General features: G+C 54.0%; 3 protein-coding genes across 13 annotated transcripts; 1 reads left to right on the top strand and 2 right to left on the bottom strand.

Annotated features, from left to right (window-relative positions):
* The first annotated feature begins 7,985 nt into the window (after window positions 1–7,985).
* GFAP (glial fibrillary acidic protein) lies at window positions 7,986–18,725 on the top strand. 3 transcript variants are annotated; one of them, XM_035303207.3, is made up of 10 exons: window positions 7,986–9,483; window positions 10,436–10,496; window positions 10,701–10,796; window positions 11,084–11,245; window positions 12,705–12,830; window positions 13,046–13,266; window positions 13,841–13,884; window positions 14,242–14,361; window positions 16,245–16,330; window positions 16,993–18,725. In XM_035303207.3, the coding sequence occupies exons 1-10, from the start codon at window positions 8,930–8,932 to the stop codon at window positions 17,032–17,034; spliced, it is 1,512 nt and encodes a 503-aa protein (XP_035159098.1). In that variant the 5' UTR covers window positions 7,986–8,929; the 3' UTR covers window positions 17,035–18,725. The 3 variants fall into 3 exon arrangements, with proteins under 3 accessions (XP_035159098.1, XP_035159099.1, XP_078229447.1); XM_035303208.3 differs by lacking the exon at window positions 14,242–14,361; XM_078373321.1 differs by lacking the exons at window positions 16,245–16,330; window positions 16,993–18,725 and having other exon boundaries at window positions 14,242–14,366.
* On the bottom strand, window positions 17,617–20,725 carry FAM187A (family with sequence similarity 187 member A). Its single transcript, XM_008996801.5, has one exon. It carries the CDS (start codon window positions 20,533–20,535, stop codon window positions 19,291–19,293), a length of 1,245 nt encoding a protein of 414 aa, XP_008995049.1. The 5' UTR covers window positions 20,536–20,725; the 3' UTR covers window positions 17,617–19,290.
* Window positions 20,726–21,097: 372 nt separating this feature from the next.
* Window positions 21,098–25,193, bottom strand: DNAAF19 (dynein axonemal assembly factor 19). 9 transcript variants are annotated; one of them, XM_008996798.5, is made up of 5 exons: window positions 25,043–25,193; window positions 23,525–23,676; window positions 22,986–23,118; window positions 21,597–21,987; window positions 21,098–21,283 (listed from the first exon to the last, which is right to left on the bottom strand). In XM_008996798.5, the coding sequence occupies exons 2-5, from the start codon at window positions 23,665–23,667 to the stop codon at window positions 21,174–21,176; spliced, it is 777 nt and encodes a 258-aa protein (XP_008995046.3). In that variant the 5' UTR covers window positions 23,668–23,676; window positions 25,043–25,193; the 3' UTR covers window positions 21,098–21,173. The 9 variants fall into 9 exon arrangements, with proteins under 9 accessions (XP_008995046.3, XP_008995047.3, XP_035159112.3 ...); XM_008996799.5 differs by having other exon boundaries at window positions 25,131–25,193; XM_035303221.3 differs by lacking the exon at window positions 25,043–25,193 and adding an exon at window positions 24,455–24,952.
* Window positions 25,194–25,214: the final 21 nt, after the last annotated feature.

Here is a 25,214-nt window from a genome sequence, read left to right as displayed (position 1 = left end):
CTCTCCCCATGAAGACATGGTTGGCTGAATGAATTAATAGTGTAAACAAAATTACAGGAGGCTGTGTTTAACCTGATTCTAAAAATAAACATGTTAAAGATATTTAGTGCATTGTGAGTAGCATGTAAATAATGCTGCTAATTTCAAGTGAGTACTGGCTGTTCGAGGGGAGCAGCCCCTCAGCTCTGAGCCCTTTTGGTTTTTATTCGGTTTGGTTTTGAGATGAAGTTTCACTGCGATACCCAGGTTGTAGTGCAATAGCACAATCTTGGCTCACTGCAAGCTCTGCTTCCCAGGTTCAAGCGATTCTCCTGCCTCAGCCTCCTGAGTAGCTGTGATTACAGGTGCAGGCCACCACGCCCAGCTAAATTTTGTATTTTTAGTAGTGACGAGGGTTTCACCATCTTGGCCAGGCTGGTCTCGAACTCCTGACCTCAAGTGATCCACCTGCCTCAGCTTCCCAAAGTGCTGGGATTACAGGCATGAGCCACCGGGCCTGGCCCCTGAACCCTTTTTGGAGCAGAGGAGAGAACACAGCCAGGAGCATCGTGCACCCACTGGCTGCCAGGCCCTTCACTGAGCTGCACCACCTCATAATGGAGATAATGACAGGCTCTGAAAGGGTCACAAAGCTTGTCCAGGGTTAGACACAAGTGTTCTGGATCTGAGGTCTGCTTCTCTGCATCACACCAAGCTGCTTTCCTCTGGAAGTGACCCACGTCTGTTCACTTCCCTCTGGAAGTGAAGAGGACAGACATTTCATGTGCTTCAGGTTCCCTCCTTTCCAATTACTCTTAATGAGATTTTCCCCTACTGTGTACCATGATTTCTGAAGAAGCAGTCACAGATTCACATAATCCTAGCCCCCAGCAGCCTGGCATGGTGCCTCGACCTCAGGAGGCCTCTCTCAGTGTTGGCTGGATTCAAATTGAATAACATCCCCCATTTCCTGGGGTCTTCACTTATAATCTTATTTGATCATCACCATCACCCCTGCAAGTGCAGAGGTAGCAGGCACAGGGCAAGGCAGCTGGTAATGAGGGCCAGGAGGGCAGCCATCACCCAACAGGGCTCGTTGCACAAGGCAGAATTTTGCCTGGGCCAAGGGTGGCTCAAGTGGAAGAGGTCACTCTTGACAAGCATGTTCTACAGCCGGTCATTCACTCGGCAAACATTTGTGGCTCTGTGGTGCAAAATGTGTTCCCAGGTGACCCATTAAATGCACGAAGACTGTGCTGATGGAGTCAAGCACATGAGGCTCCTGCCCTCAATCACAGGAGGTCGGGCTGAGAGCGCTTGCTCTTGGTTGGCATCTCCACGCCGGGAGGCAGCCTGGCTGGTCTGAGCTTTGAGCTTCACGGGGAGCTGGCAGGGGCTCCGGGGGCAGTGAGCTGACAGCCAGCTCCCAGCTGACCTCTGTGGGTGGCGATGAGACTCTGGATTGTTCTTACATAAAAAGAGTCATCCATGACACGTGGCAATCGATAGCTCCCCATCTGCTGAGGGCCCAGCCTGGTCTCACGCCCCCCTCTCCCTGCCTCAGCCTGCCTCTTCCACCCTGAAGGCTCTGGCAGAGCCTCTCACTCCACCTCTGAGTTGAGAAATCCTTGTGCCCCAGGCCTTCTACGCCCACCTCCTTTCTTGACTCAGTCCCCACAGCTCATGCCTGGGCCCCCAGCCTAGGGTGCAAATCCTGCTCAGTTCAGAGAACCAGGCTCAGTGCCAAAGGCTGAAACAGAACAAGATATGGTCCCTTCACGCAGGGAATCAGGATGGCACCTGTCCCTATCACTTGAGTCTAAGCCAAAATCTCCATCAGTGTTGGTATCTGCCAAGGAGAAGGGATTGGGTTTTGTCTCTGGGTCCCCCTTACACAAGGCCATTAGCTTGGCCCACAAAGGAGATTTTCTCACCACCTGGGGAGCCTCCTTGGCGGCTACTAACTCAGGAGTCCTGCCTCCCAGAGCCCCAGATTCCCCCAGAAATGTCCCCTGACTCTTGGTCATGCCTGGGGGATCCTGGCTCCCAGCCAGAATTTGGTTCATGGTCATCTTTTTTTCTTCCATGGTTCTTTTGTGAAGAAGGATTCCGGAGGGCTTGAGATAAAGAATGTGGGGCAGGGGAATCACCCCAGGGGCCAGAGATGGCAGCTATGTTTTCCAGCTCATCCCGAGGGCTTCCCAAGCTCACATGCAGCCCTCCTGCCTCCTTTCTCTGGCTCACCCTGTCCATTTGGAGGACTGCTGGGTTGGAAATAACAGGCCACCCGCCAGCCCTCTCCTCCCACCAGGGCCACATCTGCTCCCTGCCTTTCACCCTCCAGAGGCAGCCAATCAGGGTGACAGAGGGGAGCAGGGAGCAGAGCAGATCAGGGAAAGCAATTAAAAAGCTGCTCCCAGGGTTAGAGGCTGGAAGGTAGGGGGCAGGCTTCAGCGGGTCCTGGCTGGGGTGGGGAGAAGCAAGGGAGAACAGCCGGAGCTTATTAACCCCAGCTTGGCAACCTGGGGTCTGTGAAGGTGAGTGAACCGATGCTGATAAAGCCAGCGAAAAGCAAAGGGAAGGGGCCCAGGGTTCCTCCAGGAACCATTCTGCAGCCACAGGAATCAGTTCTAGACAGCAGAGCCTGGCTGGGCACAGGCTGAGGATGGGGGGAAGGAATGGGTCCTACCCTGAGGCAGCCCCCTCTCCAAGGAACAGGAGACAGCCCCTGCCCTCAAGGAGCTCCCTTCTGATAATGAACCATGGGTTCTAGCATTGGGGAGCCGACCATCCAAGGGAAGAGGAGACTCCCATCCTGTGGATGCTTTAGCCCGGAGTTGGGAGAAATACTTTCCTTGGAGAGACTCCAGTTTGCTGGGAAGACATAGGTCCTAGCATTCAGAAGTCCCCACCTGTTGGGGGAAAGGCATGGTCCTTCTCCTTTTAAAGCTTCAGGCTGAGATGCAGATGAGACCCACACCTGAGAGGAGGTGACAGACAGAGGGTTTTTTTTTGTTTTTTTTTTTTGAGATGGAATTTAGCTCTTGTTGCCCAGGCTGGAGTGCAATGGCACTATCTCAGCTCACTGCAACCTCTGCCTCCCAGGTGCAAGTGATTCTCCCGCCTCAGCCTCCTGAGTAGCTGGTATTACAGGCACGCACTGCCATGCCTGGCTACTTTTTTGTATTTTTAGTAGAAACAGGTTTTCACCATGTTAGCCAGGCTAGTCTCAAACTCTCAAACTCAAGTGATTCGCCCTCCTCAGCCTCCCAAAATTCTGGGATTACAGGTGTGTGCCACCGCACCCGGCCAAGAGCTTTTCAAACTGGATGAGTTAGTGGGGCTCAAGTCTAGGGATAGGGCAGGGTGAGGATGGAGAAAACAGCACCCACTGGGGGAGCCAGGGAGGCAAGAAAGCAGGTGGAAAGCAGTCTCTACTCTGAGTCTCCAGGCCTGGAGGAGATAACTTGCCTGTGTCCCCTGGGAGATGAAGCCACCAACAACTTGTGGCCTGGAGGTAGACAGTGCTGGCTCTCACCCGTGCTTCACCAGCTGCTGCCCTCTGTCCCATCCACATTGCCAAGTAACTGCCCTTGGGGGAGAGCTGTCCACATACTCCCAACGGAGTTAACAGGACATAGGGGCCCCTTCATCGGACCTAGCTCCCGCCCCTCCGCCAACCGCATCCAGATCCACTAACATGTCAATAGGTGAAGCCCCTGGTAGGTGTTATGTAACGGAAGCTGCAATTTGTCAAGCACCTGCTGTGTCCAGCTTTCACTGATTTCATTCTTACAACTACATGGGGAGCAGGCATGGCTGAATCCCCATTTTACAAAGCCATTGAAGACTGCACAGCTACTGAGTGGCCGAGGCTTTGCTCTCTCTCTTTGAGGACAGTGCTGTCGCAGTCAGAGTCAAGTCTAGAGAATAAAGGGGGTGATGCCTCTGGGTGAAACAAATTTGGGTTTTAGAAAACCCCTACAGGATCGGCTTGGAGTCCCTTTAAACTGCTGTGGCTGTGGCCGCTCACATCTGTGGCCAGCTGAGCACCGCCATCTAGTGGCCACCAGGCTCAGTTCCCTTCCTCTGGGACCAGCCATGGATGAACTTGCTGGTCACCAAGGCTCAGCCAGAGAGACTGTGTTCTCATCACCCAGCTTGCTGACCACCATGCCATGACAAGCACTGGGCCAGGGCCAGGGGCCCAATCAGAGTCAGTGGACAGCAGTCACGTGGCAAAACTGCTGCTTTAATTAGAGGCTGGCCTATTTGGCAAACACCAGGCACCTTGTGTGTGGGTTGAGGCCACATGTGGGGTTGGTCTGTCCCAGAAGGCATCTGGGTTTTACCCTGTATGCAGAAGCTCATCTAGCAGATTCTGATGTGAGGGAGGGGCACGAGGAGGTCATCTTTTCCCCACCTCAGCTTGAAGCAGGCACAGCTTGGCTGTAGGCTCCTTGAAAGGGCACCCAGGCATCTCTCTCCACAGCTGGTACTATTCTGCTGTGCAATCTAGAAGTCAGTCTAGGGTTTGGCCTGAGGTTTTAGATGTTGGGGACTTCCATTTGGGGAAGCAGGAGAGGAGGCACCCCAGAGAATGGAGCCTGAGCCAGGCCAGGAGGATGGGGTTTGGGTGGAGGCTGGAAGGGCTGAGGGCTTACCTTTCTCTGTTTTCTGTGTTTGCCTGGGGCAGATGCAAACCTGAGTGTGGTTTAGAACAGAGAAAGGACAGGCACAGCAGCTCACACCTGTAATCCTAGCACTTTGGAAGGCTGAGGCTGGAGGATCACTTGAGGCCAGGAGTTCAAGACCAGCCTGGGCAACATAACACGACTTGGTCTCTTAAAAAAAAAAAAAAGTTATTTGGGTGCAGTGGCATGTTCCTGTAGTCCAAGCTACTTAGGTGTCTGAGGCAGGAGGACTGCTTGAGCTCAGGAGTCTGAGGCTGCAGTGAGCTATGATGGTGCCAGTACACTCTGGCCCTGGGTGGCAGAGTGAGACCATGTCTCTAAAAAAAAGAGAGAGGGCTGGGCACAGTGGCTCACGCCTGTAATCCCAGCACTTTGGTGGGAGGCTAAGGCTGGTGGATCACGAGGTCAAGAGATGGAGACTATCCCGGCCAACACTGTGAAACCCCATCTCTAATAAAAATACAAAAATTAGCTGGGCATGGTGGCACACACCTGTGGTCCCAGCTACCCGGGAAGCTGAGGCAGCAGAATCTCTTGAATCCAGGAAGTGGAGATTGCAGTGAGCTGAGATGGCAGCACTGCACTCCAGCCTGGCAACAGAGCAAGACTCCATTAAAAAAAGAGAGAGAGAGAGAGAGAGAGAGAGAGAGAGAGAGAGAGAGAGAGAGAGAGCGAGCATACCGTCATACTGTCCAACACTAAGACTTGGTACGTAAATGCATATAGTGGAAAATCATGCAGCTGTTAAATGATGATGCAGGCAAGTATTTATTGATATAGAAAGATGTTCACAACATATTGTTGGGTGAGAAAAGCAAATTACAAAATAATTTGTACAGTACGAGCCCATTTTGAAAAAAATGAGTTTATTTGTGTGGAAAAAATCTGGTAGTGTTTATCTCCAGGTGGCAAAATGATGGCTAATCACATTTTTTGTGTGTTGCTTATCTATAGTTTCTGACTTTTCTACAATGAATATTTAATTTAAAAAGACAATGAAAGTTTAGAAAACTTGACCAAATCTGTCTTCTCCTTGGTTCTCTGTGCAGACACCTTTAGATAGTTAAGGGTTGGTCAGGCGTGATTGATGTGTACCAGTTGTACAGGTCATGCCTGTAATCAGAGCACTTCAAGAGGAAGAGGTGGGAGGGCTGCTTGAGCCCAGGAGTTCGAGACCAACCTGGGCAACATGGTGAAACTTCGTCTTTACTAAAACACAAAAATGAGTTGGGCACAGGGGTACATGCCTGTGGTCCCAGCTACTTGGGAGGCTGAGGTGGATGGGTCGCTTGAGCCAGAGAAGTCAAGGCTGCAGTGAACTGTGATGCCACCACTGCACTCTGGCTTGGGCAACAGGCCAAGATCCTGTCTCAAAAAACAAAAATAAGATAGTTAAGGGTTCAGTGTGAGGACGGTTCTGAGGGTTGAGAGAGGGTGGAGGATGCACCTGGGCCTGTGACGGGGGCCCACAGAGGTGGCTGACGGCGCAGGCCAGGGGACTCCAACTGCTGAAACAAGCTTGTGTCTCACATACACAGTGACAATTCGCTGAGCTTTGATGACAAGCACCTCCTGCTTGCCACATCTTTTCTCTCCAGGACAGCTTTGCCCTCATTTTAACAAGACTTCCCTTGAACCAAAAGGGAAGGCTGCACACTGTGACTTGCTAGGCAGCCTGGGAAGGCGTGCCACTCCCAGCCACAGAGATGAGAGTTGAGATAGGAGCTCATCCCCAGTCTTGCTCTTCCTTTTCTATTTTGTTTGTTTATTCATTTGTTTATCGAGACAGAGCCTCACTCTGTCACCCAGGCCAGAGAAAATGATGTGATCTTGGCTCACTGCAGTCTCTACCTCCTGGGCTCAGGTGATTCTCCCACCTCAACCGCCTGAATAGCTGGGACCACAGGAGTGCACCACCACACCTAGCTAACTTCTTTATATTTTTTGCACAGATGAGTTTTCACCACATTACCTAGGCTGGTGTCAAACTCCTGGGCTCCAGAAATCTGCCCACCTCGGCCTCCCAAAGTGCTTGGATTACAGTCGTGAGCCACTGTGCCCAGCCTTGCTCTTCCTTTAAAGCCTCTTGTCCTTCCTCAGGTCCCCAGTTCATAGCAGGATCATAGGTCATTGGGCGCCCCGCCCCCTCGTCTTCAAGATTCCCCTCCCTGTGTCAGTGCTCAGGCCCAGGGTCAGATGTGACTAGAGCCTAAGGGGCTGTCACCGTCCTCTCTTGCTGGGACTCACAGAGGGAGATCTCAGCAAGCCGTCTGTCCATCACATGGGCAAACGAAGAGCATACCGTGGGCTGGATGCAGCGGCACAATCCCAGTAATTTGGGAGGCTGATGTGGGAAGATTGCTTGAGCCTAGAAGTTCTAGACCAGCCTGAGCAACATGGCAAGACCCTATCTCTACAAAAAAGTTTAAAAATTAGCCAGGTATGGTGATGCATGCCTGTAGTCCCAGCTACTCGGGAGGCTGAGGCGGGAGGATCACTTGAACCTGGGAGGGTGAAGCTACAGTGAGTCGTGGTTTCCCCACTGCACTCCAGCCTTGGTGACAGTGAGATCCTGTCTCAAAAGGACAACAAAAAAGAACATATTCTGATGCAGAGTAGGGGACATTGCTCTGACAGAGGCTCAGGGGCCTGAGCTGGCTCTGTGAACTGGGGAAGAGGCGGACAGCCAGGCCTTGTCTGCAAGCAGGAGACCTGGCAGCGCTGGGTTGGCCGCCCCCCAGGGCCTCCTCTTCGTGCCCACTGAATGACTCACCTTGGCACAGACACAATGGTCAGGGGTGGGCACACTGCCTGCTTCCCGCCGCACCCCAGCCCCCCTCAGATGCTTTCCGAGAAGCCCATTGAGAGGGGGCTTGCCTTGCACACCAGCCTGACAGCCTGGCATCTTGGGATAAAGGCAGCACAGCCCCCTAGGGGCTGCCCTTGCTGTGTGGCGCCACCGGCGGTGGAGAACAAGGCTCTATTCAGCAAGTGCCCGGGAAAGGGGATCAGAGGAGGTCCAGGCATGGACAGTGGGTGGCAGGGGGGAGAGGAGGGTTGTCTGCTTCCCAGAAGTCCAAGGACACAAATGGGTGAGGGGCCTCGGCAGGGTTCTGACCCTGTAAGACCAGAGTGGAAAGCATAGATGGACCTGAAGTCTCCAGGGACAACAGGGCCCAAGTCTCAGGCTCCCAGTTGGACCCAGTGGCTCCTGAGTTCCCAAACCCATCCATCCCCAGAGGTCCTTCTCATCTCCACAGCCTGATGTGTGGTAACTTGAGGAGATAAATCTCCAGTGGGAGATGGAGGAGTGGCCAGGGAAACAGGAGCAAAGAAGCAAAGATTCGAGCCGGCACAGCCAGCTGATGCATAACTGCTTTGCGGAGCTGTCAAGGCCCAGGCTCTGGGAGGGGGGCGCAGGGAGGCAGGCAAGGAAGGGGTGACCCGGAGGGACAGACCCAGGGGCTGAAGTGCAGCCATGGACTGGGCCAGAGAGCACCAGCCCCTTCTTGCCCTATCAGGACCTCCACTGCCATACAGAGACCATGACTGACCTGAGACAAAGGGCTGGTGTCCAATCCCAGCCCCCAGCCCCAGAACTCCAGGGAATGAATGGGCAGAGAGCAGGAATGTGGGACATCTGTGTTCGACGGGAGGAGTCCAGGGGTCTGCTGGGAATGGGGCCTAGTCGGAAACTATGATATAGACGCCCCTTGAGGAGATGGAACAGGTTTGTTCGTCACCAAATTCCCAGCACCTTGCAGGCACTTACAGCTGAGTGACAGAAGGCCTGGGTTATCAAAAAGCTGGAAGGCAGGTCAGAGGTCATCTGGTACAGCCCTTCCTTTTTTTTTTGAGACAGGGTCTCTGTTGCCCAGGCTGAAGTGGTGCAAAGACAGCTCACTGTAGCCTCAACCTACTGGGCTCAAGTAATCCTCCCACCTCAGCCTCCCAAAGTGCTGGGATTGCAAGTATGACCCACCCCACCCTGCCCTTCCCTTCCTTTTTAATTGATGCATAATAATCGTAATATTCATTGTGGTCCAACCAACCCTTCTTGACCCACCTTCCTAGAGAGAGGGTCCTCTTGCCTCAGTGGTCAGGGCCCCGGACCCATGGTCTGGCTCCAGGCACCACCTGCCTCATGCAGGAGTTGGCGTGTCCAGGAAGCTCTGCCTCTGGGCACAATGACCTCAATGGGGTGAGAGGAGCTCTCCCCATAGCTGGGCTGCAGCCCAACCCCACCCCCTCAGGCTATGCCGGGGGCGTTGCCAGGGGCAGCAAGCATTGCCAGCCCAGCCCACTCCTTCATAAAGCCCTCATGTCTCAGGAGCAAGCAGAGCCAGGGCAGGATGGAGAGGAGACGCATCACCTCCGCTGCTCGCCGCTCCTACGTCTCCCAGGGGGAGATGATGGTGGGGGGTCTGGCTTCCCGTCGTCTGGGTCCTGGCAGCCGCCTCTCCCTGGCTCGAATGCCTCCTCCACTCACGACTCGAGTGGACTTCTCCCTGGCTGGGGCACTCAATGCTGGCTTCAAGGAGACCCGGGCCAGTGAGCGGGCAGAGATGATGGAGCTCAATGACCGCTTTGCCAGCTACATCGAGAAGGTTCGCTTCCTGGAACAGCAAAACAAGGCGCTGGCTGCTGAGCTGAACCAGCTGCGGGCCAAGGAGCCCACCAAGCTGGCCGACGTCTACCAGGCTGAGCTTCGAGAGCTGCGGCTGCGGCTCGATCAACTCACTGCCAACAGCGCCCGGCTGGAGGTCGAGAGGGACAATCTGGCACAGGACCTGGGCACTGTGAGGCAGAAGTGAGAAGGAGATGGGGAAGGGGGGGGCCTTGTGAGCAGAGGGGGCTGAACCCCCAAGAGGGAGTCCCCGAGAAGTCTCAGGCAGGGGCTGAGCCTCCCTGCTCCCTGGGTCTCCCTACCTCTTGATGGGGCCTTATCCTTGCCCCTACAGCATGATGAGAGGGACCAGAAAGAGGCCAGGGCCCCGGGGATCTGATTCCCAAACACCTTCTGCCAGGGAACCAGGGTCCCCTCAGCACCTCCTCACTGAGGAAAGCAGTGCAGGAGCAGCCGGGCCCCCAGCAGCCGGGCCCTTGCGTTTTCACTCATGGCTGGGCCTTGTGACTGTGGGCAGCGAGCTCACCTATTCTGAGCCTGGGTCTGTATAAAGGAGTTGGAAGTGGAGAAGGTTGGCATCCAGGAGGGAGATTGGATTCTGGGGTAAAGGAAGTGGGGGAAAGCGCAGGCAGGCCTGGGTGTAGAGCACAGGTGACAGCCTGACACCAACTTGTGACCCCCGTCAAGTCACTCTGACTTGCACAACTATGAAGCAAAGCTCATAATAAAATTCATTTCAGAAGGTGGTTACCTGGGATCAGAGGAATCCCCAGGGGCATGGCGCTTCACTGAGCTGGCAAGGCGCCTGTGTGCCTTCAAGTGCAGGAGGGTGTGTGTGTGTGTGTGTGTGTGTGTGTGTAGCAGTGAGTATATGTCAGTGGATGCGCCTCTGTGAGCAGGAACAGGTGCACCAACCCTGATAAGGCACCTTGGTAATGAGTTAAGGCAAAAGCGCGCATCTGCTCATCCTCCAGATGAGGCCTCTGTCTAAAGCCCCCCAACCCTTACTCCTCCTGCTGCTCTGCTGGTCCTGGGTGCGGGTGGTCTCTATGACAGTTGCCTCCAGGGAGATTGGGGCAGAGACCCAAGTGTCCTCATAAGAGCCTGGACCCAGGAATGTGTCCCCCAACTCCAGGCTCCAGGATGAAACCAACCTGAGGCTGGAAGCGGAGAACAACCTGGCTGCCTATAGACAGGTCAGGGAGGTGGAGGGAGGGGCTAGGGAGGGAGGAAAGGGGTTGATGGCAACCCACCCAAACACAGCCCCCAAGCTCAGCCCTCCAGAGCAATGTGCTGCTCCCCACTGCCCCAGAAGGAGGGGTAAGGCAAGGCTGAGGCATGGGGAGGAAGAGCCTGAGGCCCAAGTGGCCCTCTGCTCCTCACCACTCCTGCCACTCCAGGAAGCAGATGAAGCCACCTTGGCCCGTCTGGATCTGGAGAGAAAGATCGAGTCACTGGAGGAGGAGATCCGGTTCTTGAGGAAGATCCATGAGGAGGTGAGGCCAGGGAAGAGGGAGGAAAGCTCAACACAGAGATTGCAACTGAGAGAAGGAGAGGCAGAGACAGAGAGGCTGAGAGTGAGAGAGACACTCAGAGAGAGGAGAGAAACAGAGACTGGCAGATAGAGACAGAACATGAGAGAGAGAAAGGCAATAAGGGAAACAGACAAGAGAGCGTTCTAACCCCTGGCTGAGGGGCAGGCAGAAGAGGACATGATGCTGTGGGGAGCCCCAGCTGTGGCCTGTACCCTGAGCCCTGGTTCCCCTTCTCTCACCCCGGCCAGGAGGTTCGGGAACTCCAGGAGCAGCTGGCCCGACAGCAGGTCCACGTGGAGTTGGACGTGGCCAAGCCAGACCTTACTGCAGCCCTGAAAGAGATCCGCACGCAGTACGAGGCAATGGCGTCCAGCAACATGCATGAAGCCGAGGAGTGGTACCGCTCCAAGGTAGCCTGTGTGGGCCAGCCTGCCTCCTCCAGGCAGCTCTCCTTGATCCATATGAGACAGTGGGAGAAGCAGGGTGGAGGAAGCTGGGAGAATAGTCTCTCTGGGTGACTGACCTTCACCAGAGAAGTGAGATGGCTTGCCCAGGGTCACACAGGCACTATGGCTTCCAAAAGTACCCATTACTATTACCGCTACTATTGCTGTTACTTTATTAGTAGCTGATATTGTTCCTTGCCAAGTCCTGTGCTTTTCATGGATTACCTCACTATGAAGTAGGTGCTGTTCTTTGACAGATGAGAAAACTGAAGTGCAGAGAGGTTAACTAATTTGCTCAAAGCCACACAGCTCCTAAGTAGTACAGTTGGATTTCCAACTCTAGCCCATCTCACTTGGGAGCCTGCATTCCATGCCTCTGCCAGTCTGTTTTGGGTGATTGAACCTCTATTGCATGCCAGGCACCTCCCAGGACACAGAGAGGTGTCTGACCTGGAAGGTGTGATGTTGACGTGCACCGAACCACAGCTCGGAGCTTCTATGCAGTGTGGCATTTGGGCTAGGCAGGACAGGCAGGCTGTGGCCAGGAAGAGAAGAAAAGGACCATTCCTGGTGGTGGACAGAGCCTGGAGGCAGAAAAGCACAGAAGGCAGGGACCCAAGATGCTGGCCCAACCAGGGCACCTAGCTGAGGAGAGTGAGAAGCAGAGGCCACAGGCGTGTGAGCAGGGCGAAGGTCCAATGGAGCTGGGAGGATCTCCCTGCAGGTGGGGGAGAAAGGGCTATTAGAGCCCAGGGTGAGGCCGGGCACAGTGGCTCATGCCTGTAATCCCAACACTTTGGGAGCCCATGGCAGGCAGATCACCTGAGGTCAGGAGTTCACGACCAGTCTGGCCAACATGGTGAAACCCCATCTCTACTAAAAATACAAATTTAGTCTGGCATGGTGACGGGCACGTGTAATCCCAGCTACTTGGGAGACCAGCCTGAACAACATGGTGAAACCCCGTCTCTACTAAAAATACAAAAAATTAGCTGGGCATGGTGGCGCGTGCCTGTAATCCCAGCTACTCAGGAGACTACGCCATTGCACTCCAGCCTGGGTAACAAGAGTGAAATTCTGTCTCAAAAAAAAAAAAAGAAACCCAGGGCTCCGCTTGCTGGAACCCACTGTCCACTGTAGCAGATGACAGATATTCAGTCCCGCAGATGCAGCTGTCAGTGTGGAAGGTTCTGGATTCTGTGGCACTGTTCATGCGTTTGCTGACCAGGTGTTGTGCTAGGTGCCCCCGTCCATGGGTCACAGTTGCTGGGAAAAGTTCCAGCCAGGGCCAACGTCCTGGGGTTGACTGGAGTCTTGGTCACCTCCCTGATTTCCCAGAGCCTGTGCCTGCCCATGGGCCCACACAGCTCCGCTATATGTGTCCGCCAGCCGCCCTCAGCCTGTGGCTCCTATCCCCATCTAGTTTGCAGACCTGACAGACGCTGCTGCCCGCAACGCGGAGCTGCTCCGCCAGGCCAAGCACGAGGCTAACGACTACCGGCGTCAGTTGCAGTCCTTGACCTGCGACCTGGAGTCTCTGCGCGGCACAGTGAGCGCGGCCAGGACAGGACGGGGGTGGGGGGAGAGGGGATGGCCACCCCAGGAGATGCTAGGGTAGAAGGGCCAGGGGCGCGGACCTGGGGCGAGGGCGGGGCTCGAACGTCACCCCCGGGCTAGAGGCGGAGCCTGGGGCTGGGGACCGGGCCTCGAAGCCTCACCGAGTCAAGTCGGGGCCCCGCGGGACCGGACGGCTCCATCCAACAGAACGAGTCCCTGGAGAGGCAGATGCGCGAGCAGGAGGAGCGCCACGCGCGGGAGGCGGCCAGTTACCAGGAGGCGCTGGAGCGGCTGGAGGAAGAGGGGCAGAGCCTCAAGGACGAGATGGCCCGCCACTTGCAGGAGTACCAGGACCTGCTCAACGTCAAGCTGGCCCTGGACATCGAGATCGCCACCTACAGGAAACTGCTGGAGGGCGAGGAGAACCGGTGAGCCCTGATAACAGCCCTGGGGAAGTCTCCCTGCCGCCTCTCGGTAGAGCCCACCTTACCCGCTTCAGGGCCTGAGGCTTTTTCAGACTTTTGTCCAGCCCCCTTCCCACCTCAAAGCCCAGCACAGCGCCTGCCTCACACACAGCAGCCAGTCACTAGATGTCTGATGAATGAATGGATGGATGGATTTAACCAGTATTGATTAGGCCTCAAGGCCAAGGACAAGAGTCACCCTCCAAACTAAGAGGCTCACTCCCCACCCTCCCAGCAAAGACTGGACTCCTCACCTCACCCATCTTTTCTGTCTCCTTGGAACTTTCTTCACCACTTTCCCCTCCCTCTTCCATCTTCCTTCAGATGAACATGAAACCCTCACAGATAACACTCAAGCCCCTTGCAGACTTTTGGAGCTCCAGTTAGCATGTTGGCTACCGGGCAAAGCTAGGAGATAGAGTCAGACCTCCCTGGCAAGAAAAAGGGTGTTGAAGTTGTCATGATGGCCCTGGACCAGGACCCAGCCTAGGGTTGTCCCAGCCAGCCTGGGCATCCCTTTCCCTCTGCTTTCTTTCAGCATCACCATTCCTGTGCAGACCTTCTCCAACCTGCAGATCCGAGGTCAGTAGAGCAGGGCCTCATGGTAAGGGCACTGGAGTCCTGCCCCCTCCTCCAGGGCCTGTAGGCTACTTCAGCCTGGGACGGAGGACCAGGGCAAAGGGATCCAGGTTCTCCCTGGGGCCCTTCATGACTCACTGAGACGCTCTTGCCAGAGCCTACCATCCCAGGGCACTTCCAGGCGGGGCTGGCAGCCGCCCCTGTCCTGCTGGGCCCTGGGTCCCTCTTCTCCTCCCTGCACCCCATTCCACAGCCAAACTGGGTGAGATTTCAACGTCTGCCCTGTCTGCAGATCCCTGAGCAAGCACTGCCCTTCTGAGTGTTTTTTGTTTTTGTTTTTTTAACTGCTTGTCACTACAGGGGGCAAAAGCACCAAAGACGGGGAAAATCACAAGGTCACAAGACATCTCAAAAGCCTCACAATACGAGTTATACCAATACAGGCTCACCAGATTGTAAATGGAGCGCCGCCAGCTCGCGGTTAGCTGCCTGCCTCTCAGACACAGCGCTTTGCCCAGCTTGACAGGGAGTGAACCTCACCATCCCATTCTCCCAGTCTTCCTGGGCTCCCTCCTTGCAGGCTTCCCCTAAAGGGCCGGGACTGCATCATTTTCCCAGGAACCGCAGTGCCCAGCCCAGGATAACCGTAGATTAAAGCGGCAGAGCTGGTTAGTGGTAAAGGTGGTGGGTCCTTGGGTGCGCAGCTGAGCTACACCGGGGCCTCTGAGTAAGGAGCAGCCTCTGTCTCACCTCTTCCCGTCACTGGGAGGGCCTCGTTGAGCCTAGAGGCCAGGCTCTCTGCTTTGTTCTTTCACCCCTGAGGCTACATCGCTCAGCTCAGTGCTGACACAGTCCAGAGGATTCTGCCCTCAGGACCACTGCTCTTGCAGTGAATAAAGTTCCATGTTCCCTGCTCTTGATGTTAAATATTAGTGAATGTGACATGTTAAATTTTTCTCTAGGGGGTGAAGCGAAATTACTTTTTACTTGTATGTGGCCCTCAAATGATTCCTAGCTAAGGAACGAAATTCCTCTTCTGGGCTAGAATATTTAGGACCATTAGATATGCATGTCCCAGGGCTTAATTCAGCATCAGAAAGCTTAACCAGGCTGACTAGTAGAGGTAATACCGCCAAGTCCTAGATAGTCACAGGTCACTAGGGTACAGATAAGTGGCAGAGAGAAGTAGGAAAGGGGAAAGGGGATGGGAAAGGGACCTACATGTATTAAGCACTAATATGTGCCACATGTTTAACAGCCTTTATTTTAATTAATTGTCTCCTCTCTCCCACCTAGAGAAATAGGCCCCATCATCCTCATTTTACAGATGAGGAAACTGAGGCTGGGAGAGGTCAATTAACTTGCCCAGAGTTGCATAGCTAAGTTGGGACTTCTTTAGCTCTGGTCTCTTTCTTTCCTCATTTCTCTCTTTCTCTCTTTCCTTCTTTCTTTCTTTCGATGGAGTCTCGCTCCTGTTGCCCAGGCTGAAGTGCAGTGGCATGATCTCAGCTCACTGCAACCTCCGCCTCCCGGTTTCAGGCGATTCTCCTGCCTTAGCCTCCCAAGTAACTGGGATTACAGGCACTGCCGCCATACCTGGCTAATTTTTTGTATTTTTAGTAGAGATGGGATTTCACCAAGTTGGCCAGGCTGGTCTCAAACTCCTGACCTCAGGTAATCTACCTGCCTTGGCCTCCCAAAGTGCTGGGATTATAGGTGTGAGTCACTACAGCCAGCTGTCTTTTTTTTTTTTTTTTTTTTTTGAGGCAGAGCATCCTTTTGTCACCTAGGATGGAATGCAGTGGTGCAATCTTGGCTCACTGCAACCTCCACCTCCCAGGTTAAAGTGATTCTCCTGTCTCAGCCTCCTGAGTAGCTGGGACTTTGGGTGCCTGTCACCATGTCTGGCTAATTTTTGTATTTTTAGTAGAGACAACGTTTCACCATATTGGTCAGGCTGGTATTGAACTCCTGACCTCAGGTGATCCACCTGCCTCGGCCTCCCAAAGTGCAGGGATTACAGGTGTGAGGAAGCCACCATGCCCCACCTGGTCTCCTGATTTCAAAGCCTGCATGTCCTTCCTTGATGCCTTGCTGGGTTGTCAGAAAGCCAGGTGCCAGGCCAGGGCTTGCAAAGGGGCTGAAATGAAGCCAGACCTGAAGACAGAGCAGCCAGGACTTGGGCTGCAGCACCGTTGGGATATGGGGGCTCTCCAGCCCATCTGGAAGAGCCTAGGCTCTCTCTGCCCGGTTGCATAGGTTCTCATATTATGATCTGGGGGCGTGATGGGGAAGCCGGGGGTGGGAGAGGATGACTCATGCCCCGAGAGTCCATGGGAGGCCTCTTCTCCTCACACCTGCAGAAACCAGCCTGGACACCAAGTCTGTGTCAGAAGGCCACCTCAAGAGGAACATCGTGGTGAAGACTGTGGAGATGCGGGATGGAGAGGTAAGGAGGGATCTGGGCCATCAGGCGCTGCCTGGCCCCCAGGATTCTCAAGGCCAGGCTGTGGATGAGAGCCTGGGGTTGGCACAATAACTCCCAGGAGCTCTCCAGTGAATTCTGGAGGACAGCAAGTAACCTGGATGTAATTCCATTTCCCCAGCCCCTCCATAGGCTGTTCTAAGAGAAGCCTTGGTACCAAAGCTACTAGATGGGGTTCTAACTCAAACGCTATCTCTTTCTCACCCTCACACTCAGGGGCCTGGCTTGCCAGGGACAGAAAGAGAGTTAAAGTTAGCAGCTTTCACTCCCAACTCTAGCAGAGACAGTCGGAGATGGGGAGGGCTTTCAATTTCCAGCTTAGAAAAAGGAAACTACCGGGGGATGGGAAGAGGGGATTTAGTGTATCCCCCACACCACTCCAGCTACAGCGGAAGCTCATCTTACTCGAGCAGCTTGCCCCGCACCAGGCACGAGGCTAAACACTTTCCCAGAGTTATCTCTCCACCCTCTCTGAGCACTGTGCGAGGCAGTTGTGGTTATTGTCAAGAAAAGAAAGACCTGGGAAGCGTGGGGACTTGCCCAAGGTTACACAGCCTTGCAGTGGTGGACCTGGGGTCTGTGTGCACCTCTAATTGTCACACTGTGCATGTTCCCTGCCCCTGCAGGTCATTAAGGAGTCCAAGCAGGAGCACAAGGATGTGATGTGAGGTGGGACCCAGCTGGTGGCCTCTGCCCCAATGAATGAAGGGCTCAAGCAGGAGCAGGATAGTTGCTCCTCCTCTGCTGGCACCTTTCCCCAGACCTGAGCTCCCGCTGCCCCAGCTGCTCCCCTCCCTCCTTGTCTCTAGGCCAGCTAACTGCCCTAGGCTCCGTCTGCATTAGGCCTGCCAGACAGTACCCACCCAGCACCCAGCAACTCCAACTAACAAGGCACTCACCCCCAAGGGGCAGTCTTGAGGGGCATGGCCAGCAGCTTGGGTTAGAATGAGGAGGAAGAAGAGAAGGGGAGGAGGGCGGGGGGATCAAATCCATTGCCCTCCACATCCCTGATCCCTGTTGTTATGGCAACTGTTGCCAGAGTTGGAGGTTCTCTCTGGGTATCTGAGAACTGTGCCTTTGAGTTTCCTCAGACTGCTGGAGGAAAACTGAGACTAAGACAGGAAAGGGAAGTCCCCACAGACAAGGTAGTCCTGGCCAGAGGCTTTTTTTATTTTTTGTTGTTTTTGAGGCGGGGTCTCCCTATCCTGCCCAGGCTGGCCTTGAACTCCTGGGCTCAAGCAGTCTTCCCACCTCAGCCTCCTGTGTAGCTGGGATTACAGCCTTGAGCCACCATGCCCAGCTCAGAGGGTTATTCTTCTAAACTGACACTGACCAGTCTAAGATGGGTGGGGATGTCCTGCCATCTGGGGCAGGCACCTGCCCAAATCCCAGAGGAACCTCCTGAGCCATGACTCAAGTGTCTCAGTCCCCCTGAGCTGCCATCCAGGGACCCCGTCTGTGGGCACACTGTGCGCTCGTGGGAGCTTGATTCTCAGCACTTGGGGGATCTGTAGTGTATGTGGAGAGGGATGGGGTGCTGGGAGGGATAGAGGGGGGCTGCCTGGCCCCCAGCTGTGGGTACAGAGAGGTCAAGCCCAGGAGGACTGCCCCGTGCAGACTGGAGGGGACGCTGGTAGAGATGGTGGAGGAGGCAATTAGGTCGGCGCTAGACATCCAAGTGGGGGTTGTGGGCGACCAGTTACATTTAGCCTCTGAGTTGTGGGAATTAAGAAAGTGACTCATCCTCTTGAAGATGCTGAAACAGGAGAGAAAGGGGATGTATCCATGGGGGCAGGGCATGACTTTGTCCCAGTTCTAAGGCCTCTTCCTTGCTGTGTCATCCCAGGCCACCCCAGCCTCTGAGCCCCTGGGACTGCTGCTTATTTACCCCAGTAAGCCACTGCCACACGCCTGACTGTCTCCACCCCAGAGTGACCAGCTGCTTTTCCCTAAGCCAAGGACCTCTTGTGGTCCCCTTACTCACATGCAAAATGTATCCAGTATTTTAGGTAACGCCCTATTTTAGAATTTGTAAAACAGAGGCATGAGCAAAGTGAAGATACTGGCTCATATTTCTGCAGCCTGGAGGCCAGGTGCTCAGGGCTGACACGTCCCCACCCCAGTGCACCTACTCTGCTTTAACTGGGCAGACTGGTGGGCAGACTGGTGGGCAGACTGGTGGGATCTGTGCCCAGAAATGGGACTTAGAGGGCCCACTTCAGGGTTCTCCTCTCCCCTAAGGATGAAGAAGGGTCTTTCTCTCTCCACAAGACTTGGTGTCCTTTCCCTCCACTCCTTCCTGCCACCTGCTGCTGTCTTTAGTCACTGAGGAAAAATAAAGACAAATGCTATGCCCTTCCCCAGAGTGTACTCTGATCTGTTCATGAGAGGGCGGGACTGGGGCCGAGACTTAGCCTTCGACAAGACCAACTCACTTCTTATTAGTGATCGTCTCTGGACACCCTCACCAAACCCCACACCCAGCCAAAGAGGACTTAACACTAGCTCCCTCCACTCTTTTCTTCCTTCCTCTCCCTGCTACCAGCAACTCAACCAGCACGATCCTCAAAAGCAAGAAAGTAAAACAGCTCCAAGATGATTCAGCACTGGTCAGTGTTTACCACTGGACAAATATGAGTTCACTCCTTCTTTCTCTGACCTAAGTGTGAAGTCAGAAAACATGCACGCCCTGGCTACTTCCATCCTGACCTCAGTCCCCAATCTCCTACCAGCCTCAGACCCCTCCACTTCTCAGCTCAGGCTCCAGACCTGCCCATGAAAATGGGGAGCAGGCTGTAACTAACAGATTTGTCCACATGTCCCTACCACAAGTCCCAGCCCAGAGTACCCACCAGAGACATCTGGTATCATTTAACAAACAAATTGAAGGACAACGGGTCTTCAGAACTGGGGAAAGAAAAATCCTAGGGGGAGAAGTTGGGACAACAGCTAAATAAGTAACAGCAGCAATGACAGAGGTGAACGGTGACAAAGACTGCCGTGATGAGCAAGTAGCCTATCAGAGTGACCTCCACGGCCGAGCGAGTCTCGGGATCCGAGAACGAGGCTGGGTAGCGCCCACGAGATGTCACGCCCAGCCGGAAGCCAGCAACCCGCACACCCTGCCTCCAGCAATAGTAGATTCCCCGGTCACCCAGCTGGGTGAAGCGGATGTGGAGCTGGTTGCCATGGTCAATGAATACCCTCATGGACCTGCTGACGCCCTTCAGGTACTGTGTGCGGTAGAGGCGCTGGTGGTCTTTGTCCCAGGCCACCGCATGCTCTGGCCGGGCCCCGGGACAGGAGATGATGAGCCCATGGCCCAGTCTCTGCTGGTGGAACTGAATGGGCACCTGGGGCACCCAGGGCCGGCTGCCCACCTTGGACACATAGTTAACGATGGCCAGGATGCTTCCCCGGATGGTCTTCGTCTTCTCACAGGGGACTATGCAGCTCCGAACCAGCAGCTCAGGCATGTGGTCTCTGGCCTTGGTCCGCAGCTTCCTCGGCACAGCCCTTGAGCCACAGGACACCACGTCAGGCACCGCCTTGAGGTAGCGTGGGGAGAGGTCCGGGCTCTGCAGGTAGCAGAGGCCGATGCGCCACTGCTCCCCACGTACCCCACAGCGGTCACAGGGGGTCCACTCCCAGAAGGTGGTGAAGACATGGAGGCGCCCATAGTACTCATCTGCGAAGGGTTCCTGGCCCTTGTCCCGGAAAGTGGCCACCATTCCCTTGCTGCTCTGGATGTCCACATCGTAGGCGTAAAAGTAGTCCCCTTTGCGGGTGCCGCAAAAGTACAGGCCTGAGTCCTCAGGCTGGGCCCTGAAAACCAACAGGCTGAACATGCGGATGCTGAAGCGGGTCAGCATGTCACTGCCTACATGCACCTGGCCCGCCTCCGTCAGCACCCGCCCATCAAAGTCCGTCAGCACTTTGGTGTGGCCGCTACCCAGGTGCTTTTGATAGAACCAGACTACAGCCAGCACCTCCTCAGGCTTGCAGTGGCAGGGAAGCTCAAAGCTCATGTCGGCCAGGTAGGCTGCATTTTCAAACATCAGGAAAGCAGGGCAGGGGGTCTTCTGAAAAATGTTTTCCTTCTCCACAATTTCAAAGGCCTGGAGACTCCCCCATGCCCACAGGAGCACAGTGGTGAGGGTCAGGTGCATGTCTGAAGGAGGGAGGGGTCAGAGGTACAGGGCAAAACCAATGCATTAAAGGCTCATGGGGCTCCTAGAGAGCACTGCTGCGCTGAGGCCCCTGGATGAGGAAAGGATTATGCAGCCAGGAAAAGAAGCAACAATCTGCAGAGGAGGCAGCCAAGTACAAGGCAATTTATGCCCAGTGGATACATAATACATCCTTCTAACATTCCAGACCCTATCTGGGTGGGGGGACCATTCTAGAACTTGGCCTTCACTCCCCGTTCTAGAACACTGGCACTCATCCAAGAATGGGTCAAAGGAAACCGGAATGAGAAGGGCAGGCCTAAGTGCACAGGCAGGGAAATCTCTGCCTCTGTGCTCCAGGCCCTGTCCTGTGGGCCTGGTGGAAAAGTCTTCCCTTTCATCAAACTGGAGGATGAAGGAAACCCACCCTCCTGCATATCTGGCCATCCAAGAGGCTGGCTGGACCTGAGCTGATGGCTTAGGGCCTTCCCAGGCTCAACCTGCACAAGAACTGAGCCTCTAGGGGAAAATTCAACACCTCAAATGAAGTAGCATTTGATCATTTGTTGATTAAATGTTCATTTATTGGTTCGGAGCCGTACACATTCTTGATAAGAGCTGTGGTGATCAATGTTTGTTTACTGTAAAGATTTTGCTTTTTTCTTTTTCTGAGTGGAGGCTGTGACAGGTACAGCCAGCATTTGGTTGGGTACACACTCATCTCTCAGGGCCAGGGGCTTGGCAGACTCTATGGATGGGAAACAAAACTGCTTTCAACTTCCTGAACTCTTGATTGTCCCGTGGATACACACAGTTCAAAATATCGAGACAGTGAGAGGCTAGAGAAGTGGGAAAATTGATTCCTGTTTTTACTTTGAAAATTCCAAGTTGAGACAGGAACTAAGTGTGGGTTTCTTACTACGGTCCTGCAGACCCCAAGACAACAACCAAAAAACTGCCTCCCGTGACCACCAGGACCTCTGAGGGGACCTGGTCACATCAGTTAACCTGGTACAGGCCCAGCAGCTCCTGCAGGAGCCTCTCCTCCTCCTGAAGCCTACCAGAATGCTCCTCCGGACCCTGCTCCTCCCAGCTGAGCCCCTCCTTCATGGGTCTGGGGGTGCCCATGGTTTGCAGCTTCTGAAACAAGCCCTTGCATTTCTCTCTCTCCACGTGGCTCAGCAGGCTCAGGTTCAGGGTGAAGCGCCCGGTGGTCGCCAGGCTGCGTAGGATCCCCAGCACTGCTGCCCGATCAGCTGGTCCCATGTGATCAGCCAGTGCCACCAGCAGCTCCCCGAGAAGCCCAAACCCCACATCTGCCTGGAAGAGGCGGCCCAGCTTTGGACCCCCGAGCTGCAGCAGAGCCTGGTAGCGCTCTGGCCCGCTCCGTAAACGTTGTCGCCAATCACGGTAGAAGTCAGCAGAGGTCTCGGGCTGGAGGGGGGTTTTCTCCTGCATCACAAGGGAAGGAAAAGGAGTCAGGAGCTCTTCCAGCTGCTCTGCAACAGTGAGAGTGAGGGGAGCCTGTAGGTCTCCATCTTAGTTCGGTTACTCTCTGAGTACTGGGAAGATTTTGGTCCTTAAAAGCCTCATTTTCAGCTGAGGGAACTGGGGATGAGACGGGGTTGGGGTGGCAAGGAATCCACATCATGATTTGAGATTCTCATTTATACTGGAATTTCCTACTCATGAATGGAGACATAGCTCTAGTCTTCAAGAGTAAGTCAGGGTTTACTGTAAACCGTGTGGATGGGTTGATTGGAAATCTCAGGAAGAGAAAGGAACTCAAGTGAGTGTGAAGGATCTGAATGTCAGGATCTCTCTCTCAACACTGCACAGGATCGTTACACTAGACACCATGCAACTCAGAGGCAGAGCTACCCAAACGTGATCTGAGAGTGAAAGTCAAAGAACTAAGGGAAGGTCCCCTTCCCTAGCCCACCTTTCTGACTCATTCTGCCCAGTTCACCTCAGCTTCACCATCTGCTGTTTTTCTTTCGGGGACTGGAGGCAGAAACCTGTCTCTGTTGGTTTAACATGATAAATAAAGAAGAGGTATGTGTGGTTAAAAAACAAACAAACAAACAAAAAACAGGGTCTGGGTGTGGTGGCTCATGTCTGTAATCCCAGCACTTTGGGAGGCCGAGGCAGGAGAATCACAAGGTCCAGAGATTGAGACCATCCTGGCCAACATGGTCGAACCCCATCTCTACTAAAAATACAAAAATTAGCTGGGCATGGTAGTTTGCCCCTGTAGTCCCGGCTACTCAGGAGGCTGAGGCAGGAGAATCACTTGAACCTGGGAGGTAGAGGTTGCAGTGAGCTGCAATCGCACCACTGCACTCCAGCCTGGAGACAGGGCGAGACTCCGTCTCAAAAAAACAAACAAACAGGATTGAAGCTTTAGGGCAGAGAATCCTCTTGGACTAAAGAGGCAGGGCCTCACCTACCGGGGAGATTTCAGTGGCCACATCCTGGAAAGTCCTTCCCTGAATAGTGTGACAGTTCCAGGGCACAGTTCTCTTTCCTCCCATCTTATCCTTCCGCTCCAGTGGCTTCAGATGGGATGCAAGGACAATACCCCTGGGGGCAAAAGACAGAAATTAGGTAATGGACTTAATGCTGTGTCTGTGGGTGTAAGGCAGCTAGACTTTGCATGGTATAGGATGAACTTGTTGACAGACCAGTATGACCATAATGATAATAACAGTAGTAACAGCAGTGATAGTTGACTGCTCTCAGGCACTTCACACGTGTCAGACACTTGCTCAGTATTATGTGCAAGAACTCATTTAATTATAATAACACTTACTGTTTTACAGATAAATAATTGAGGTTCAGAGAGGTTAAGGAAATTACGTAAGATCAAACAGTAGAGGGTGGGGCCAGGACCGAAGTAGGACTGATCAAACAGAATGGTTTGATTTCAGAGTTAACTACTATAGTCCACTATAACGGGAAGGCCTGAGAAAAATGGCGGTGACCCAACCTGAACTCCTCATAGGAAGCCACCCTCTGTTCCACTGCGCGTAACTTGGCAGCATTCTCCCGTTTGTACTTCTCATCAGCAGTGAGTGCAGCCTGCAGCTCTTTCTCCAGAGCCTTGAAGTCGATGGTGTCGTTCCTTTCCATGGCCTGTGCCTGGGAAGACAAATGGAATGCACATCAGTGGAGGATCAATATCAGGGGAAAGAGGGTGTCTCTGGATTATTCACCAGAATACAAAATGACCTCAAAGCCCTCTGGACATCTTGTCACTCATATCGGGAGGTGTTACAAAGGTGTTACTTTACAAAGACAAGCTGAATTTCACAGTGAGGACTTACACAAGACTTGCCCCTTAAAACAGAATAGAGTCCTGACTTTGAATTTGGAGCTCTGTCTTGATTTTGCTCTCTGCCACTAAAAATACTTTTAATTTTGGTCCTTCAGTCAAGGAGGCATTTGGATCTCAGGATTCAGTTCCTCCACTCTTCCACACAGACTTGCTCTGCAGCAAGTTGTTTAGACAGGGGACCTCACACAAAAGCAGAACTCTTGTTAGTTACCCTGGAGCTGAGGATAACGTTTCATTCTCATTAAATCTCCTTAATGGGGAAGGAGACTTTCACCCAAACCAAATGCAATGACTGAGCAGGAAATCAAGTAGAAGGAGCAGAGGAAGGAGCTCAATGACCCAATCCCCAAATCCCTTTGTCCAGCCCAGGGCTCACTGTGTTGCCCAGGATAAAGTGCAGTGGCACGATCTCGGCTCACTGCAACCTCTGCCTCCCGGGTTCACGCAATTTTCGTGCTTCAGCCTAGGACTGGGACTACTAGCTGGGACTACAGGCATGCGCCACCACGCCCGGTCAATTTTTGTATTTTTAGTAGAGACGGGGTTTCACCATGTTGCCCAGGTTGGCCTCGAACTCCTGACCTCAAGTGATCTGCGCGGTTCAGCCTCCCAAAGTGCTGAAATTACAGGCGTGAGCCACCGCGCCCGGCCTGCAGAGAGATTCTCTACGTGGGTTCTAGTCAGGGTTCTGACATTTACTTGTGGGACCTCTCTGAACTGCAGATTCCTGGTGAGTTGAGCTAGATTTTGTGGCAGTCATCACGAACAGTTCCAGCGCAAGGAAGCAGGAGGTCCTCAACTAATCCCATAGCCACCCTACCCCAAAGTGAGGAATCTGAACGCCAAGAAGGGGCTGGGCTGGTCAGTAACCGAACTCAGGTGTCCAGTTCTCAACCCTTCCCAGACATTTAATAAGTAAAACTAACCCTTCCGCCCCCTTACTCAGCCTCCCGGACCTTCACCCCAACAGCCCCGGCCTTGGTCGCCCTGCTTTGTTTGGGGATTCCCTGATAAGCCAGAACAGTAGAGCAGCCCAGCACAGACCACGCCCCGCAGCTGTGGCTGCCCAGCAACTTCTCTAACAGCCTAACCACGTGATCTGCCTGAAGGCCCCCCCTTTCCGGGTGGTCCCGAGGCGCCTGATCAGATTCGTGTGTCCTCAGTTCTCACCCTCTTTAAAGCAGCCCACGTCTTAGGCTTCTCGTCTTGGGGACCCTCTGCTCCGCTGTGCCAATTCTTGTCTGCGCGGCAGGCATACCTCGAAACTGGTCCTCAGGCAGAGGGTTGTCCTCCCGGGCAGAAAGGCGACCGCGGCGTCTTCGGGGTCCTTTCTGGCGGCGGG

This window comes from Callithrix jacchus, chromosome 5 (assembly GCF_049354715.1).
Source record: "Callithrix jacchus isolate 240 chromosome 5, calJac240_pri, whole genome shotgun sequence".
Lineage (NCBI taxonomy): Eukaryota > Metazoa > Chordata > Mammalia > Primates > Cebidae > Callithrix > Callithrix jacchus.
This window is presented reverse-complemented; position numbering and strand designations above follow the sequence as displayed.